The 17477-nt window shown below is 33.5% G+C and overlaps 1 protein-coding gene across 1 annotated transcript in view; it reads left to right on the forward strand.

Moving 5' to 3' along the window:
- Positions 1 to 16940, forward strand: part of Pex19 (peroxisomal biogenesis factor 19) — a 35425-nt gene extending 18485 nt beyond the window's left edge. The window contains exons 3-5 of the mRNA XM_072526024.1: positions 4310 to 4510; positions 13553 to 13794; positions 16590 to 16940. Of these exons, the coding sequence (XP_072382125.1) occupies positions 4310 to 4510; positions 13553 to 13794; positions 16590 to 16721 (575 nt within the window). The 3' untranslated portion in view covers positions 16722 to 16940. The remainder of the gene's footprint in view (positions 1 to 4309; positions 4511 to 13552; positions 13795 to 16589) is intronic.
- Positions 16941 to 17477: the final 537 nt, after the last annotated feature.

Genomic DNA, 17477 nt, shown 5'->3' on the forward strand with positions numbered 1-17477 from the left:
GGGTTTTCAGGATTTTACAATAGAGAAAAAGTAATACAACGCTATTATAGAAACTTAAGAAGCGATAGAAAAGGAAAATTGTAAACATGATGACGGCCAACGTCTGAATATGGACACGGCACCTAAAGAAGAAGATGAAGAATCTTTTCACCAATAAGACATTTAGCACCAATAACAAAGCATTTTGTAATGTTACATTATCATCTTTGAGTTGTTTTAATAAGAAGAAACTATGAATTATGCTTATCTACAGGTATTCAGTGATTTACCGCACAAATATCAAACTAAGAATTATTATGCAGCTGACTTATAAAATGCGATTATCTTGAAAACGGCTGAATTTGCTGGTTACTAACAAGAATACCTTTTCTTTGTAAAAATAATGTATCTTTAATATATTTTAACACAAATAGAGCTAACTTAAAGAGCAAAAAAGTTAAGCGCAAATTTATGCCACACATGTGGCATATGTGGCGCCCTCGTATTAGTTACATTAAAGTATGTATAAAATTATAATTTATCCTACTCAAAAGCATCCAACTGTAAATTTTTGTCCAAAAATATTTACAAACGTAAAAGTTATAGTGAAAAATAAAATTTTTAATTTCCCGTTTAACACCCTGTATCTTTCTTAATATCAACATTTTATTAAAACAAGTTGGCTTAGATCGTAATATTTTAAAGTGTAGAATCTACGGTTTCTGTTTGTACAATTACTTAAGGACCACCCTGTATACATAGGTATATATATATATATATATATATATATATATATATATATATATATATATATATATATATATATATACATCGTCAATATGCATACCAACCTGGTAAATCTACGGACTCTGCGTTGGATGATCTAAATAGGCTTATCTCAAAGTCAATGGAAGACAAAGAGATAGCAATGGCCGCTTTTTTAGATATAGAAGGGGCATTTAATAATGTTACCACCAGCTCTTTGATAGGGGCTATGAGTAGACGAGGCGCACCTGCGGTAATATGCAGATGGATAAGGGCATCCCTGGAGAATAGGACAGTAATGTCCACTCTGGGTAAAGCAACCATCAAAGCAAAAGTAGGTGGAGGATGTCCACAAGGAGGAGTTCTGTCCCCTCTACTTTGGGCAACCTTGGTAGATGATCTCCTCAGAAATCTGTCCACAGAAGGCTTTTATTGTCTAGGATATGCTGACGATATAGCAATCGTTGTCAGGGGCAGGTTTGCTCAGGTAGTGTCTGAGAGAATGCAAGCAGCCCTAAATATAGTTGACGACTGGTGTAAACAAGAGAGACTGATAGTCAATGCTCAGAAAACACAAATTGTCAACTTCACCAAAAAAACAGCACTACAAGGCCTAAAACCACCGGTGCTGGGAAGAACAGAGATTTCATTTGCCAAAGAAACAAAATACCTTGGGGTATATTTTGATCATAGGCTTACATGGAATACTTACATTCTAAAAACCACACAGAAAGCTACTATGTCCTTGGGCAGATGTTGAAGAATATGCGGTAAGAATTGGGGACTTAACCCCAAAATGACTCTATGGTTATATACAAGGGTTATTAGACCCATGATAACCTATGGCTCGGTGACGTGGTGGACAAAGACGCAGCAAGTGGGATCAATAAGGCTGCTAGGTAATACACAAAGGTTAGCATGCTTGTGTATTACGGGGGCCTTAAAAACAACTTCTACTGCATCGCTAGAAGTCCTGTTGAATCTACCACCACTTCATATCTTTATACAGGGCGAAGCCAGATCCGTGATGCACAGATTAATCCATAGTCAGCGACATATAAGCCAGATGCATGGTACTGACAACAGAAAGCTAATCGAGGAGCTAAAAGCCGATATTGTGATGGGGAAACCTATCGATGCAACAGTTACGAGATATAGCTTTAACAATAAGTTCACAATTAAGATACCAGGCAGGGAAGACTGGAATAAAGGTGTACCCATACAAGCTGCTGCTACCTGGTACACGGATGGCTCAAAAACATCGGAGGGTGTGGGAGCCGGCATAGTAGGGACAAATCAAGGGATAGATTTCCCGGTAAGTCTATCTAAGGATGTGACAGTTTTCCAGGCGGAAATAACTGCAATTCATCACTGCATGGAAGAAATAGAAAGGCAGGAAAGAACGTTCTGTTCAGTTGCCATCTTCACAGATAGTCAGGCAGCGCTTAAGGCACTCAATTCTGTAGAGGTCAATTCTAAGCTAGTATGGGATTGCGTGTGTGCCCTAAATAAACTAGGAGACCGTAGCAAGGTTACGGTAGCCTGGGTACCGGGGCACGAGGGTCATAAGGGCAATGAAAAAGCAGATGAAATGGCCAAACAAGGCTCATCATTGCCATTCATTGGACCGGAACCCTTTTGCGGAGTTGCTAAATCAGTAACAAGAACGGCTACAAGGAAGTGGGTAGCTCGCAAATCTCTGGAATGGTGGAGGAATTCACCAGGACAAAGACAGGCGAAACAGTTCATTATAGAACATTCGCCAAAATTTACGGCAGACCTAATAAGCAGAGACAGGAAAACAGTCAAGGTCATAGTAGGTCTTCTAACAGGGCACTGTAAGCTGAATAGGCACTTGAAGCTGATGGGATTATCAGATGATGACCTGTGCAGATTCTGTCACCTCGAAGAAGAAACAGCAGAGCACATTTTATGTCAGTGTGACAGTCTGCCAAATGTGCGGTTCTTTGCATTAGGAGAAGAAAATCCACCGGCAAATAGCTACATGGAAGGTACAGTCTCGAAGCTACTAGACTTTATAAAAAGGATCAGGCTAGAGAATGTTATCTAGGACTAGAGGACCACAATAGATCTGAAAAGGTCGCAGTGAATAGGCCGAAAGGCCACCTCTCTTAATCTAATCTAATATATATACATCATCATCATCACTGGCACGACAACCCTTTTTGGGTCTTGGCCTGTTCCAGGATTCTTCTCCATTCTGATCTGTTTCGTGCTTTTTTTCTTCAGTTTTTTATTTTTAAGGTTGTTATATCATTTTCTATTTGTTCTAAGTATCTCAGTTTCGGTCTTCCTCTTGTTCTTTTTCCTACTGGCATCTGTTTGAATATTTTGTTTGGCATTTCGCCTTCTTCCATTCTTTCTACATGTCCTATCCAACGCAGCCGTCCTATTTTAATGAATGTTATAATATCCGGATACTGGTATATTTTGTATAGTTCAGAGTTGTATCGTCTTCGCCATATTCCGTTTTCTTTTGTGCCCTTATATATGTGTCGCAAGATTTTTCTTTCGAAGGTGGCTAACAACGTTTCCAGAGCCATATGTGAGTACCGGTCTTATTAGGGTTTTATATATTTGGCATTTTGTCTTTCTTGCGACGTTATCTGATCTTAGGTGTCTAATTAAGCCATGGTAACATTTATTTGCAATAAATATTCGCCTCTTCACTTCCTCCGTAACTTTATTATCAGACGTGACTAGGGATCCCAAGTATATAAAGTTTTTTACCCCCTCTATGTTATATTCTCCTAATATATATACATACATATACATATATGTATGTATATATATATATATATATATATATACATATATATATATATATATATATATATATATATATATATATATATATATATATATATATATATATGTATACAGAAATAAAGTTTTTAATCAAAATTAATGAATATACATTTATCATTAATCATGACCACGCTCCTTTTAGGCAATTAAAGCAGCATGCAACAGTAAGTTTATTTCAGCTATTAATAAGGAGTGATATGAATTGTTATGTTGAATTTTTCCAACACTTACTGTCAAAATATTCCAATCTCAGTGAATCGACTATAACAGGAATTCAATTTACGGTTCCATTTACTACTGTACAATTGCGTTATTAGGTTCTATAAAATACTGCTTAGACGCACATAAAACATACGACAAACTTCTACCAATTTATAGAAACATATCGACTGTCGCTGACTCATTGAACACATGTTCTAGATGCATATATATTATGCATTACAATATATCCTTCTTTAAGATTATGAGCATGCCTTTGTTTCTCCATTCATTAAGTCTTGTATTTGTTGACAATGACAATGGGATGAAAAAACAGCTTCAGAACAGTAGTTTTGTATTTTGAAAATATGGATCCATATTCTTAATCACATTGATTTAGAAGGACACTGACTAGCAATTTATCTACCTGCAGCAATTTTATTGGTTACAATGCAGCTACCTAAAAATATTTTAAAAAATGAAATTTTTTTGCATATTTTTAGACAGTGCAGTATGATGCAAATAATATTTATTTCAGATGCAGCTCAACAAGTTCTTGAAAACCCTACTCAGGCAGCTGATAATTCCGTGGATTTTGCATCATCTATAACCCAAGCCATACAGTCTTTAAATGCTGGAGCTGAAGGACTTCAGGCTCCTTTGAATGAGGAAGAACTAATGAAGATGTTTACTGGGGATAAAACTGGTCAAGAAAATGATCTTCTACCTTTTATGCAAGGTACGAAAAATGTATTATATCTGAAATAGTTACAATTAAAATATTTTGTTACTATATGCTCATTTGTTAATTCTACTTATAATTTTTAAGACTATTAATCCATATTATTTATGTTACTCTGTATTTTTCTAGGTCAATATTAGGTACTACAGCAGATACCAAATTATTTTAGATAATCTAAGATTGTGTATAAATGTATTTCTATTTTAATGGGAATATCACCTCAAATATCTATCATAACAATACAAACACAATATGATTGTTATCTTACCTGGTTGATGTATTGTATGTATTTATAGCGTTAACAGGCCTTTTAGGTCCATTGCTGGATGAATAATTTCCATCGTTTTCCGTTCTTAGCTGTCAGCTTCTCATCTCCCTGACACCTTCCATCACATCTTTCCATTTCTTTCTTGGTCTTCCTTTTTTTGTCCTTAAGTACTGTCTAACCAATATTCTTGACTTGTCTATTACCTTGCATTCTTTCTAGATGTCCCAGCTATTCGAGTCTACATTTTTTCACTACTTTTGTTATTGTATGGTTAGTATACAATTGGTTAATCCTCCCTCTACTAACAAGGATATTCCTCTATAGTTTGCGCATTTAGTTTTATCTCCCATTTTGTGTATAGGAACTATAATGGACTTGTTCCATTCTTGGGGCATTTTTTCTACATCCCTCACTTCTACTACTACCTTCACGAAGTTAGTTTCTTAATGCCTCTCCATATTTTAAGTTCTCTGTCACAATGCTGCTCTCCCCAGGGATTTTGATTTATAATTTTCTTTAGTAGTCACTCCGTTATTTAGCAGCTCTTCGAAATATTCTTTCCATCTTTCACATATTTGGTCTTCGTCCACTATCAGGTTTACTTGCTTGTCTTTTACATTCATCGTTCTTTCCTGGTACCCAGTTTTAATGTATTTTACCTCTTTTTAGAAATTTTTTATTTCGTTTTTCTTGTAATTTTCTTCAAAGCGCTTTACTTTATCATCCATATACGTTCTTTCCCGCGCCCTTAGGATTTTCTTTACTTTTTTTTTTCGTTGTTCGGTATACCTTTCTAGGCAGTCTCGTTTTTGCGATCGCAAACTTTTTAATCTCAAATCGATCTTTTTTTAACTCTGTTCTACATTCGTCATAGAACCAGTGGTTTTTTGTAAATCTTTTTGTTCTTAGTATGTTCTTCGACGTTGCTTCCTGTATAGAATTGAATCTCATATTAATTATAACCAAAATGATAAAAGTCACGTCAGCCCCTCTGCACGTTTTCACATTTGTTATTAAAACTGTATTAAGATGTGGTCTATTTGATTAGTTTCATTTTATCTCGGAATGTTAAACGTTTCTTTATATATATTTTTTCTCCTGCGTACATGCGTACTCATTATATTTTCATTTTTATTATTATACATATCAATTAATATATCATTTATTATTTTCCTGTTTTCGATTTCGGATGTAATCAATCTTTGGCAATTATCATTTGTATGCATATGTTTACTTTCGCCTCCTGTTAAGTTATATATATATATATATATATATATATATATATATATATATATATGTATCTTCTATTCCAACAAGCTTTGCATTGGTGTCGCCTATAATAATTTTAATATCTTGTCTGGACGTTTCTTCAGACAATGACTCTAATTCTTCATTTTAGATTTCATCAAAATTTATCTTTCACTTGTTCTCCTTTTTCTTCCGTTGGAGCGTGTATATTTATCAGCGATATCATGTTCTCGTTTCCTTTAGTTTTATTACAACGATTTTGTTACAAATCGTTTTACCTGCTCCACGTCTTCATGTACCAGAAAACCCACTCCAAAATTCCTATTATCGCCTTCATTTGTATAAAACGTGTATGGACTAATTTTTTCAATGTTGTTTCCAGTCAAATGTCTTTCTTGTATTGCTATGATGTGTATTTTATATTTCTCAAGTTCTTTTATCAGGTTAATTAATGCTCCCTCCTCGTACATTCCATGTCGCAATATTTGGGTAGGTATTCTTATTTTTTGTTTCGCTATTTATGTTCAAACTTATTTTCCTGTTCCTCCGTCCTCATAATAAGTCGTCTTTTTTTTTCCTCTAGTATATGCCGTTTTTTGAGTTCATATTTCTAGAATTTTGTCGTTTGAAGGTATCATTTCCGGCCTATTCCCATTTCATGCCATCCACAGTTAGTTTTTTTTTACATATATTGTTTCTTAGCTTCATTTCAGATTTGATTTCGACATCTTCTTTTAGGTGTTTTTGTATAAAATCTTTTACGTTATTTTTTAAGAACGTTCCATCTGTTGCGACTATTGGTAGACCCGTAATTACTATGTTATTTATTTTCTCTTTTTCAATTCTTTCTACTTCGTTTTCAACCTGGGTTAATTTGTTTTTTGTTTCTTCTAATTCTTGCTTTACTTTTCGTTTTTCAGCACTATCATCTCTTCTCTATATTCCTTATTTTTATTCTTGATTTCTTTCAGTTCTCCCATCATATTCTTGAACATACTCATAACGTCGTCTCTCATCCTTTGAATTTTCTTCCCTTGGTTTTCTTTTGCTTGGGTTTCGAACTTCCATATCTCTGGTTTCAAATTGTAATTAACCTTACTCTCATCACTTTAAACACTAGTTTTTACTGGAAGTGGAGTACTGGACTACTACTGCTACTGGAGTTTTTTTTTCAGAAATATTTCACTGCGCTATTACGAAGCCTTTTTAAATTCACATATGTAAACAAACCGTAAATTATTTTTCACTACTTATCGCGATATTTGGGGTTTTAGTAAGAGAGAAACAAATTTACTTTTATCTGCTTAGTCCACTGTTGCCGATTTCGGTTGATGTAATAATTCCCTTAATTAAAATAGAAATACCTTTATAAGTATTCTTGCATAAATTCTCAAAAACAATTTGGTAGAAAAAATTTCTACTGTACCTGTTATTCTGACCATTAATCACTTAATCTTCAATGTTGCCAAAAGGTGAAATTTATATATCAATATATAATTAATAATGGACGGGATAGGCAGTTGTATATTTATTTAAAATAACCTAGACTAATATTTTTCCAAGGTTACTAACAATCTGTTTAATTGTAAATTTTGACTTTTGGGATTTTTTGACTATTACCATACTCAGTTTACAATTTTATTAAGTAGTTTTAGAATTTAGCGTCATCCAACAATATTGTATATTGAAATAAAAATTGTAAATATCACTCATGAGGATAAAGTTTTATGATTCCTGATCTTTGAGATATTTTGTAATATATTAGGCAATAAAAATAAATTGCTAAAATAGAAACTATCATGTGAATAGAAACTATTAAATAATTTGAATTCAAATTTCTTACCAGTCAATAATCTTCAGCCTTCTTCTTCTTATAGTGCTGTGCACCTATAGTGCGTTGGCGAATTATCTTAAGGCCAGACGTCTGTCTTTTGCGGCATGCAAAAGATCGCCAGTGTTATCTTCAGCTTTCAGATCTTCAGCCTAATCTACCATAAATAGTTTTCTTCTAAAAATAAAAAAAAAATGAAATCAATATTCTCTCAGTACTAATTCCATCGAAATACATGAAAATAGGTACGCAACCACAAATACTACGGCCACTTGTTATAGAAAACGACGTCATCGAAGCAGTTTACGAATTTGTATACCTGAGAACGCTCGTCAATACTGAAAATGACACTTCTTCTTCAAGTGCCATCTTCGTTCCGAAGGTTGGCGATCATCAGGGCTATACGTATTTTCGAAACTGCTGACCGAAACAATTCGTTGCTGCTACAGCTATACCATTCCCGTAGAGTCTTTAGCCAGGAGTTTCGTCTTCTTCCTATGGACCTTTTTCCTGCTATTTTCCCTTGCATAATTATTCGAAGCAGTTCATTTATTATTCAGTTCAATTATTCGAAAATGACACTACCGCAGAGATAAACCGCAGAATTTGCACGGCTAATAGATTCTATTTTGGGCTTAATCTCCTTTTTAAATCCACAGTTATATCAAGAAATACAAAAGTAAAACTCTACAAAACAATAATACGCCCAGTCCTAACATATGGTTCAGAAACCTGGACTTTAACAAAAAGCAATGAAAACATTTTAGGATTTTTGAAAGAAAAATACTAAGGCGAATCTATGGAGCGGTAAATGAAACTGGTGTCTGGAGAAGACGATACAACTTCGAACTCTATAGAATATACCAGGAACCAGATACCGCAAAACACATTAAGATATGACGTCTGAGGTGGGTAGGCCATGTAATGTGGATGGAGCAAACCGACCCAGCTAGAAAAACTCTCCTTGATAGACCTATTGGCCAAAGGAGAAGAGGAAGACCCAGAACAAGATTCCTAGATAACATAGATCAAGATATGAGAAATATGGAAATACGTGATTGGCGGAGGAAGGCGATGAATAGGGACGAATGGAAAAAAATTCTTGGGGAGGCCCACACAGGGTTGTAAAGCCAAATTGGTGTTGACTAATTCCATCAGTTCCAAACTTGTAAAAGTATAAGGCTATTTTTTAATCCTGTTATTCCACTTATAATGTAACGTTAAAAATAATAGGGTAATAATGTTATTAATGATAAAAATATTGTAGACATAAAAGTTTTCCTTTTTTAAAAAGACTTAATATGTTGTAATGTAACAATAATGGGCCTAAAGTTTTTTTTAATATTGTGTTTGATAGGAAATATTTTAATGTTGAGTTTCTCATTAGTAATCTAGTAAATTCTGGATTAAAGAAAGAAATTGTACAAGAACATAATTTCATTATATCGAATACTCACTTCAAATTACCACGGAGAAGACTCTATACCTGGAAGTCAAATGCCGAATCAGAGAATAAAATTATTAGGAACCAAATTGAGTTCATTCTAATAAAAAAATTGATTTAGAAACTGCAGTAAATCAGCTAAAATTTATCCAGGTGCTGACATTGGGTCTGATCACAATCCCATAGTAGCTGTAACCCAATTAAAATTAAAAAAGGTGGTTTAAAAGAAGTCTCGCAATAATATTGATATAAGCCAAATACAAGACGAGAAAGTTGAGGAAACGGTTCAAAGATAACTGAACGAAAATTTAGTTTGGAAAAATATTGGTGAGAATGTCGATGACGAATTGAATAAAATTATAACGACATTTGAGGAAATCTGTGAACGGAGTTTAAAATGCAGCTCAAAGATAAAAAAGATGGCTTGGATGACAGAAAACATACTGGATTTAATGGGACAACTGCGAATACAAAAAACCAACGAAAAACTTTATTATAAAAGTATACAAAAAGAAATTCGACGTAAAATACGAGAATCAAAGAGTCAACATCTAGCCAAACATTGTCATGAAATTGAAGAACTCGAAAATATATACGATACGTTTAACATGTATAAAAAAAGTGAAAGAAGCGGCTGGTATCTTCAATATGAGACAAACTGCACTGCTACATGGTAAATTAATATTTGAAGTAGAGGACACACGTAAAGAATGAGATAATTACATTACGTACCTATTCGAAGGCGATAGAATTAGTTCACCTCCGGATATTACTAACTTCGACGGACTCCTAATAACACACTCTGAGCTAACACAAGCCATACAATCATCAAAAAATGGCAAAGTGGCAGGTCCTGATGAAATTCAAAATGAAATATACAAGCTTATAAATAATAACAATGTTTTAGAGGCATAACTTCGTTTCTTAATACAATTTATACCAGCGGACACCTACCTAATGGTTGGTCCAATTCATTGTTCATAGCTCTACTTAAGAAGACAACAGCAAAACCTGTGCTGATTACCGAACCATCAGTTTTTTAAAAGCCATTTACTGAAAATTTTTCTAAAGGTAATACATGGCCGTTTCTATAATAAATGCGAAAAATACCTATAATAAATAAATAATAAAGTGACACACAATTTGGTTTCCGTAACGGATTTGGAACGAGGCAGACATTGTTTGGGATGAATGTACTTGCTCAAAGATGTCGTGAATATATATGTAGACGTGTACTGTTATTTTATTGACCTCCAAAAGGCATTTGATCGTATTAAGCACTCTATATTGATAGAAGTTCCAATGTTTGGATGGCAGAGACATTCGCATAATTGCAAATTTGTATTGAAATCAAACATCAGTTTTAGTAGACGGTTTGGAATCACAGGCTCTTAATATTAAAAGATGAGTAAGGAATGCCTCTTGTCGCCCCTGCTTTTTAACGTTTACTCCGAAACAATTTTTAGAAATGCACTCTCTGAAAACCAAGAAGGAATAATTTTGAACGGTGAAGTCAGATCGTCTGCATATCGTCGGCGATATGCAGACGACACAGCTCCTAGCATCTACTCAAGAAGATCTGCAAACATTACTTGACATTGTAGTTGAGAGCTGTAAGGAAGCAGCTTACAGTCTTAATCTGAACATAAAACCAAAATACTTGTAATAAGGCAACAACAGAATATAAAAGTGTCTGTATATGTACTTAAATAGTATCAAACTTGATCAAATTGTTTACCTTGGATATCAGTTAAACTCTAATGCAGAGAGTCACGGGGAAATTAGATCCAGAATTAAGTAGGCCAGAGCCGCTTCTAGAAGGATGTCCAATGTATTATGTAGCAGAGACGTAAAATTGTTATTGTGGATCCGCCTACTTGGCTGCTACGTGTTCTCGTTCTTACTTTATGGTGTCGAGTGTGAATAAAATTGATCTAAATCGCTTCCAGGCTTTTGAAATGTGGTGCTATAGAGGAATTTTAAAAGTTTCTTGGGTGGAGAAGATTCGAAACTCCCCAATACTACAACGTCTCAGCAAGACTACCGAAATTATAAAAAGCATCAAGAAGAGAAAGGTTCGGGTACTTCGGACATGTAATGGGAAGTCTCAAATATTGATTGCTTCTTCTTAAGCTGCCCTCTCCATTACTGAAGGTTGGGTATAACTGCAGCAAATTGCTATCTTGAGCTGTTATTAGTATCGAATGTGTGTCCATGCCTGTCCACTCTCTTACACTTTTCAGCCAGGAACATCTTCTTCCAGGACCTCTTCTTTCTTCCACTTTCCCTTCCATTATCAGTCGTAGGAACTTGTATTTTTCTCCTCTGTAAATATGTCCTAGATAACTCGTTTTTCTGGTTTTTACAATATTTAGGAGTTCTCTCTCAGTCCCCATTCTTCTCAGCACCTCGTTGTTGGTCATGTGCTCTGTCCAAGCCAATCCAAACGTGTATGTGTAGCAATCATCGATTGCTACAAAGTATGCAAGGGAAAATAGCAGGCAAACTCAGTCCAGGACGAAGAAAGATTTCATAGCTGAAGAACTTAAAAATTGGTATGGTATTAATACAAGCATGCTATTTAGGGTGGCAGTGAATACAATTAAGAGCTTTGATTTTAACCAACGTTCTGAAAGGACATGATACATGAAGAAGAACAAGATATCTATTGTGTAGTATATATATATATATATATATATATATATATATATATATATATATATATATATATATATATACAATAACAAAATTAATCCTACGAAGGATGCAGAGCAAACTTAAATTGAAATCATTTAGGCCTAATTTATTTCACAATCACTTTTTGAAGTGCTCTAATTGTAGAAACAAGTGTACTTGCTTTGTTACAATAGTGTATGATACAACTATATTTACTGGAATTTTACGATGTCCCATTGTTACCGTGGCAATTTTTGGATTTTTAGCAGTGGGCTACTCAGGGACGTGCCAATTCAACAAGATAAATATGATGTCCACAAGGAAACTAAATTCCTGTAGCTGTTTCTATACCATGTATCACAAAAAAATTTATAAAAAGTTCCTTTATAAAAGGTATATATTAAAACACCCTATCGGGGTACATCAGAGAACGTTTTCGGAATTAATATTTCATCATCAGTGCTATCTGGATGTACATGTTTTGAGCTAAATACTTAGGTAAAAATCCGTTAAATGTTGTTAAATTAAAGGCTATAGCGGGATAAGATGGTCAAAAGTGCCCCCGCACCGATCAGCACCGCGACTTGTGCTTTCAATAAAGCATATACATGGTACATGACTTCATGCAAATTTTTAGCTTCCCAGAGCCCATAGAACCTTTTAAATCCAAAAAAGAAGCTTTTTTCGACTTTATTTTTTTCTGGACGCAATTTTGCTTTAAAAAATCTGAGAAAATTCATGAAGATGTATCTTTTGAATATAAAATAGATTTTTGATTTCTTTCAAATTCTGATTTTTTTCAAATTTTTATATTGAAAATTGAGCTCAGGAAAAATCATTGAAATTTTCAATAATTTCTTAGGTTATGTTAATAATTTTTGGCTAACTTTTAAATAGCAATTTTTTATGTATTTTTTTTTTTCGTTCTTTTAAATGGCTAAGGCAGAATTTTAAATTTCTGAGCGGAAAGCATCGAAAAATAAAAAAAACCGTTTTTTTACTCATTTATTTGCACATAACCTCAAAACTCATTTGATAATTCAACATTTTTTCTTCCACATTATCACATTCTTTTGTAAAAGACCCAATTTAACTCTTTCATAACTATTCTATCAATATGTGAAATGCTGAGCTATTAAATAATCGTATCTTATCACAATTTGAAAAGAAGCAATATTTGCTTAGACCAGAATGGAAACCGTTCCAAGTATTTATTAGAGTTTTATTGAATTATACACATATTTCTGCATTAAGGATTTTTACTTATCAATTTTATTGCACTAAACGTTTTTCTCACATGTCAAACCTTATAAGCATGTAATATTTCCAACCATGTAAAAACTATAGATAAAACAGTTTTTAACAAATTTCTTGAGTGTCAATAATTTTTTTTAACCGGTGACTTTTAAAATGTTGTAACTCCAATTAAGAAGGAAGATAAATTTATGTCTTCCCATGACTGCAGTTAGTCTAGAGCACAGATTAAAATCTGGATTTTTTTTTAATAAATATAGTATATGCCGCACAATATTAGGTATTATTAACTCCAAATATTTATCATTTGTTTTTTAGGTATGATGCAAGGCCTATTGTCCAAAGAAGTATTAGGTCCGAGCCTAGAAGATTTTGTGCAGAGATTACCAGAATATATCGAAAAAAATAAAGATACTCTAGATAAAAAAGATATCGAGCGATATGAGAACCAAAAGAAACTCATGGAGGAAGTAATAGTAGAGTTGAATAAAGAAACAGAAGAAGATAGTACTCAGATTAAGTCAGAGAGATTTACTAAAGTTTTGGGTCTTATGCAAAAGGTAAGTTAATGTCTGTGAGTATTAAAAATAGTTATAACCTATCTTTTTTGTTTTTGTTTCCATTTAAGTAATGTTTAACGCTTCTCAGCTTAGCTTTTTTAGAAAGATATTTGTTTTGTTTTTGTTTCCACTTAAGTCATGTTTAACGCTTCTCAGCTTAGCTTTTTTAGAAAGATATTTGTTTATATTATTTTTCGGCGGTCTGTTCAAAAATTAATTTTATACATTCCACTTATTTTGCCCTTTCCCTTAAAGTTACAATCTTTTATCTTTCCGAAGAGTTTTAATAATATTTAATAATAATTTTCAAAGTTAAAGTTGGCACATTTTCCAAGTATAACTTCAACTTTAATGTTATTTGAAGATTTAATCAAGCTTTCTGCAAGTATTTACTAGATTGTATTTCCTATTTGCGTAACTCAATACTTAGCAAAATGTGTGTTGTTTAGTTCCAGACATGGCAGAAACATTTGGATTTTCATTAAATTCGTATTTTGGATTAGGCAGATTTCCATTAAATTCATTTTCTGTACTATGCTTTCTTTTTGGTTGGTAGTTAGCTACATCTAGTTTTTATAGTTTTTTTTTAAGATTACTCAGTATGAGTGGCACACAATATTTTTTCTTTCCGAAAAATGCGCCATTTGAAATGAAAAGATAAACAAAACATTATCAAAATGATAATGTTGATAAATGATGCTTTATTATATTGATGTATTAATTTCTTAAAGTAGAAATTTTTTCTTCAGTCCCTACCAAACTTCTTCATCATACTTATTTAATAATTCTATTGGAAAGTGCACTATTCATTTTATTAAGTTCACTTTAAATTATTTGACATTTGAAACCTTTGTCATCCTGGTGCCTGAGTCGTGGACTAAAACGCACCCTGATGCACATCGCCCCGCCTTTAAACATCCTTTTATATTTCTATTGGTCGAGAGATCTGAAAATGCCATATAAATACAAATAAGTGTATAAATATGCGACATTTTTCAGCTCTCGGATCAGTCGATAGGCCACGGCCTTACCTAGAGCACGTACGCTCTAGGAGGTCGCCGGTCGGGGCTCTGCTCCCTTTGCTACCGCAAAAACCTTAAGACTCTGTAGATAGTCTTCTTTACACATCAGAAGTTGTTTTATTTCCAACGATGGTTTACCTAATTACTCATCTAAGGAGTCTTTATCAAGACTTGGAAAAAAAATCCACAATATCCAAAAGTTAATATGGATAAATGCTTAGGGGTACTTCGTACATTATACATGAAGCCCCAAATAGAGCGTACAGCAAAATGGATAATTTCATAGGTCCACTCTTGCTGCGACGACACCTTAAGCTTATGCTATAAAAACTATAGTCGAAATTTGGTTGTTTATTAGCAAAATATTAAACATAAATAAAATAATATTTAATAATAATAGTCTCCCGTTTTATACCGCTTCGCGGCTTTGGGAGTATAGCAGGGTAGTCTGCTATATCTAGGGCCTACGGTATACAAGGAAGGTAACATGGCCAGTGCTACGCTTCAACCGCCCATTATTACCCCTGGTTTTACCTAAGGTACTCATTTTATTCGGGCTGAGTCGACCTGAGGCCTATAGACATTTTTTTAAAAATGTCTAGTTGTTCTTGCCGGCGGTAGGATTCGAACTCCGGACCACCGGCATGCGATTCAAGCATCCTACCGCTTGCTTATTATATTGCCCCGAATATTATTTATATTTAATTATTAAACATAAATAAAACTCCCACTACAAAATCAAAAACATTGCATAGTTCGCCGCTTCGCATCTACAGCTTCTCTACACTTAGTCGTTCGTAGTCGAGGTTAAACTGTAGGTTCCGTACATAACTTCCATAAATATGTATGTTTCAGCTTTGGTGTACACTTAAGGGTACCACATAGATATAATATGCAGACGAGCTGTCTACGCCCGAAATTGGGTATGGTACATTAAGAAGCCAAATATGTGCAAAATAATAAATCTGTATAAAAACTCAGCTATCGAATTTTTTCTCATTTGTCAATATGTTTGCATTTAAAACCACTAATACTTGAGAAGAAAGCGTGCGTACGAGTATGTCTTAATTTTTATTTGGTTACGTTTTTTTGCCTGTACCGCTCATATTTGTTAATTCTTTAAATGAAGAGCAAGATAGTCAGCATATTTATCAGAAATATAGGCAAATACCGGCTTAAAAATGACTCGAAACATTATTTTGAAGCTATTTCTTTAGGTATCTATGTTTAATTCAAAAGCACCATGAATGGGAATATACCAAAATAATAAAATAATTTGTTTTGAATTCTTTATCTGAAGCACTTTTTAATTTAACTTGCAACCTTAAAACAAGAATTTAATTATAAATTTTGTGATCTATTCCCAAAATATATCACTACGAATTTTGTGGTATTTTGAAATCTAAGTCAATCTAAAAAGTGTCATTATGTGTCATTATCGAAATCGTAAAAATTTTCTTCCTAGTTGTAGATTCATATAGTATCATTTCGAATATTAAGAGCCGTATAATTAAAATTGTAACTTATGCCAAGAAGTATAACCACATAGACGTTGTTTTAGCTTTGTCGCCACAAGATCCACCTTTGATGGGATCTTGTGGCGATGATGCTTCCATGATAATGAAATTATATAAAGTAAACGTCGTCCTCACCGTTATAGTGTTTCGATAAATGTAAAAATCATAGCATATATTTGGAGTATAGACCAAAAGATTTTCTTTAATAATCGGTTCTATAAAATGTCGATTTAATATAAGTTTAATTATATTACAGCTTCAAGATTATGGACAACCTCCTTCTGAATTAGTAGGAGATTTAGAAGCCCCATTTAGTTTTGATCCCCAAGGAAATCCTATGAATTTCCCCAATCCGGGTCAGGCTAACTCAGAATGTAATTTAATGTAGATATACTATAGATGGTTTGTTTTTATTGTGTTAAAAATGGGATAAAGGAAGATTTATACTGGTTACCAATATGTTACTGTTTTTAGGTAATGTGTATTCAAGAAATCCAATAAACAATCAAATACTTTACTGCAAATATTGTAATAAAACATGTGACATAATATGTTTGTTACTTTTTGTTTACTTTTTTTTTGTTGAAATATATCTTCGTTTCTTTTATATTGTTTTTTTCTGTCACAAAATCTCGCTCACATTTTCATGTGGGCAATAGTAATTTACACTCATTCGGTTATGTTAGAACTCGAAACTTTTGTATCCTGGTAGTATGGTCTCATCTTTTCGGTCTAGAATACAAGAGAAATAGAAATAAAGTTTTGATGATTATTTTTGAGATTATATTCGGTGCGTTACTCCTGTGTACTATCATTGTATACCATTCTTAAATGTTATTAACATTTTCACTGAAAAGAAAAGGTAAACTATACAAGAGGGGGGTAAAATATTATAAGAGCTTTTTTCCCGAAATAGATCATTTTGGCTTCTTTTCAGACAGCGATAATTCAGTCAAACATATTCAGGCGGAATAGACGGACTCGGAAAACTAAAACGATAGTAATCATCAAAGAACCAATCAGATGTAAAATAGAAATCGATAGCATCAGTGTTAAACAAGTAATGAAAATAAAATACCTTGAAATTACACTGTCCAGCTATGGAGACTAGACTGGCAGGATGCCTTAATAACCTAAATGGCTA

This window comes from Diabrotica undecimpunctata, chromosome 3 (assembly GCF_040954645.1).
Source record: "Diabrotica undecimpunctata isolate CICGRU chromosome 3, icDiaUnde3, whole genome shotgun sequence".
Lineage (NCBI taxonomy): Eukaryota > Metazoa > Arthropoda > Insecta > Coleoptera > Chrysomelidae > Diabrotica > Diabrotica undecimpunctata.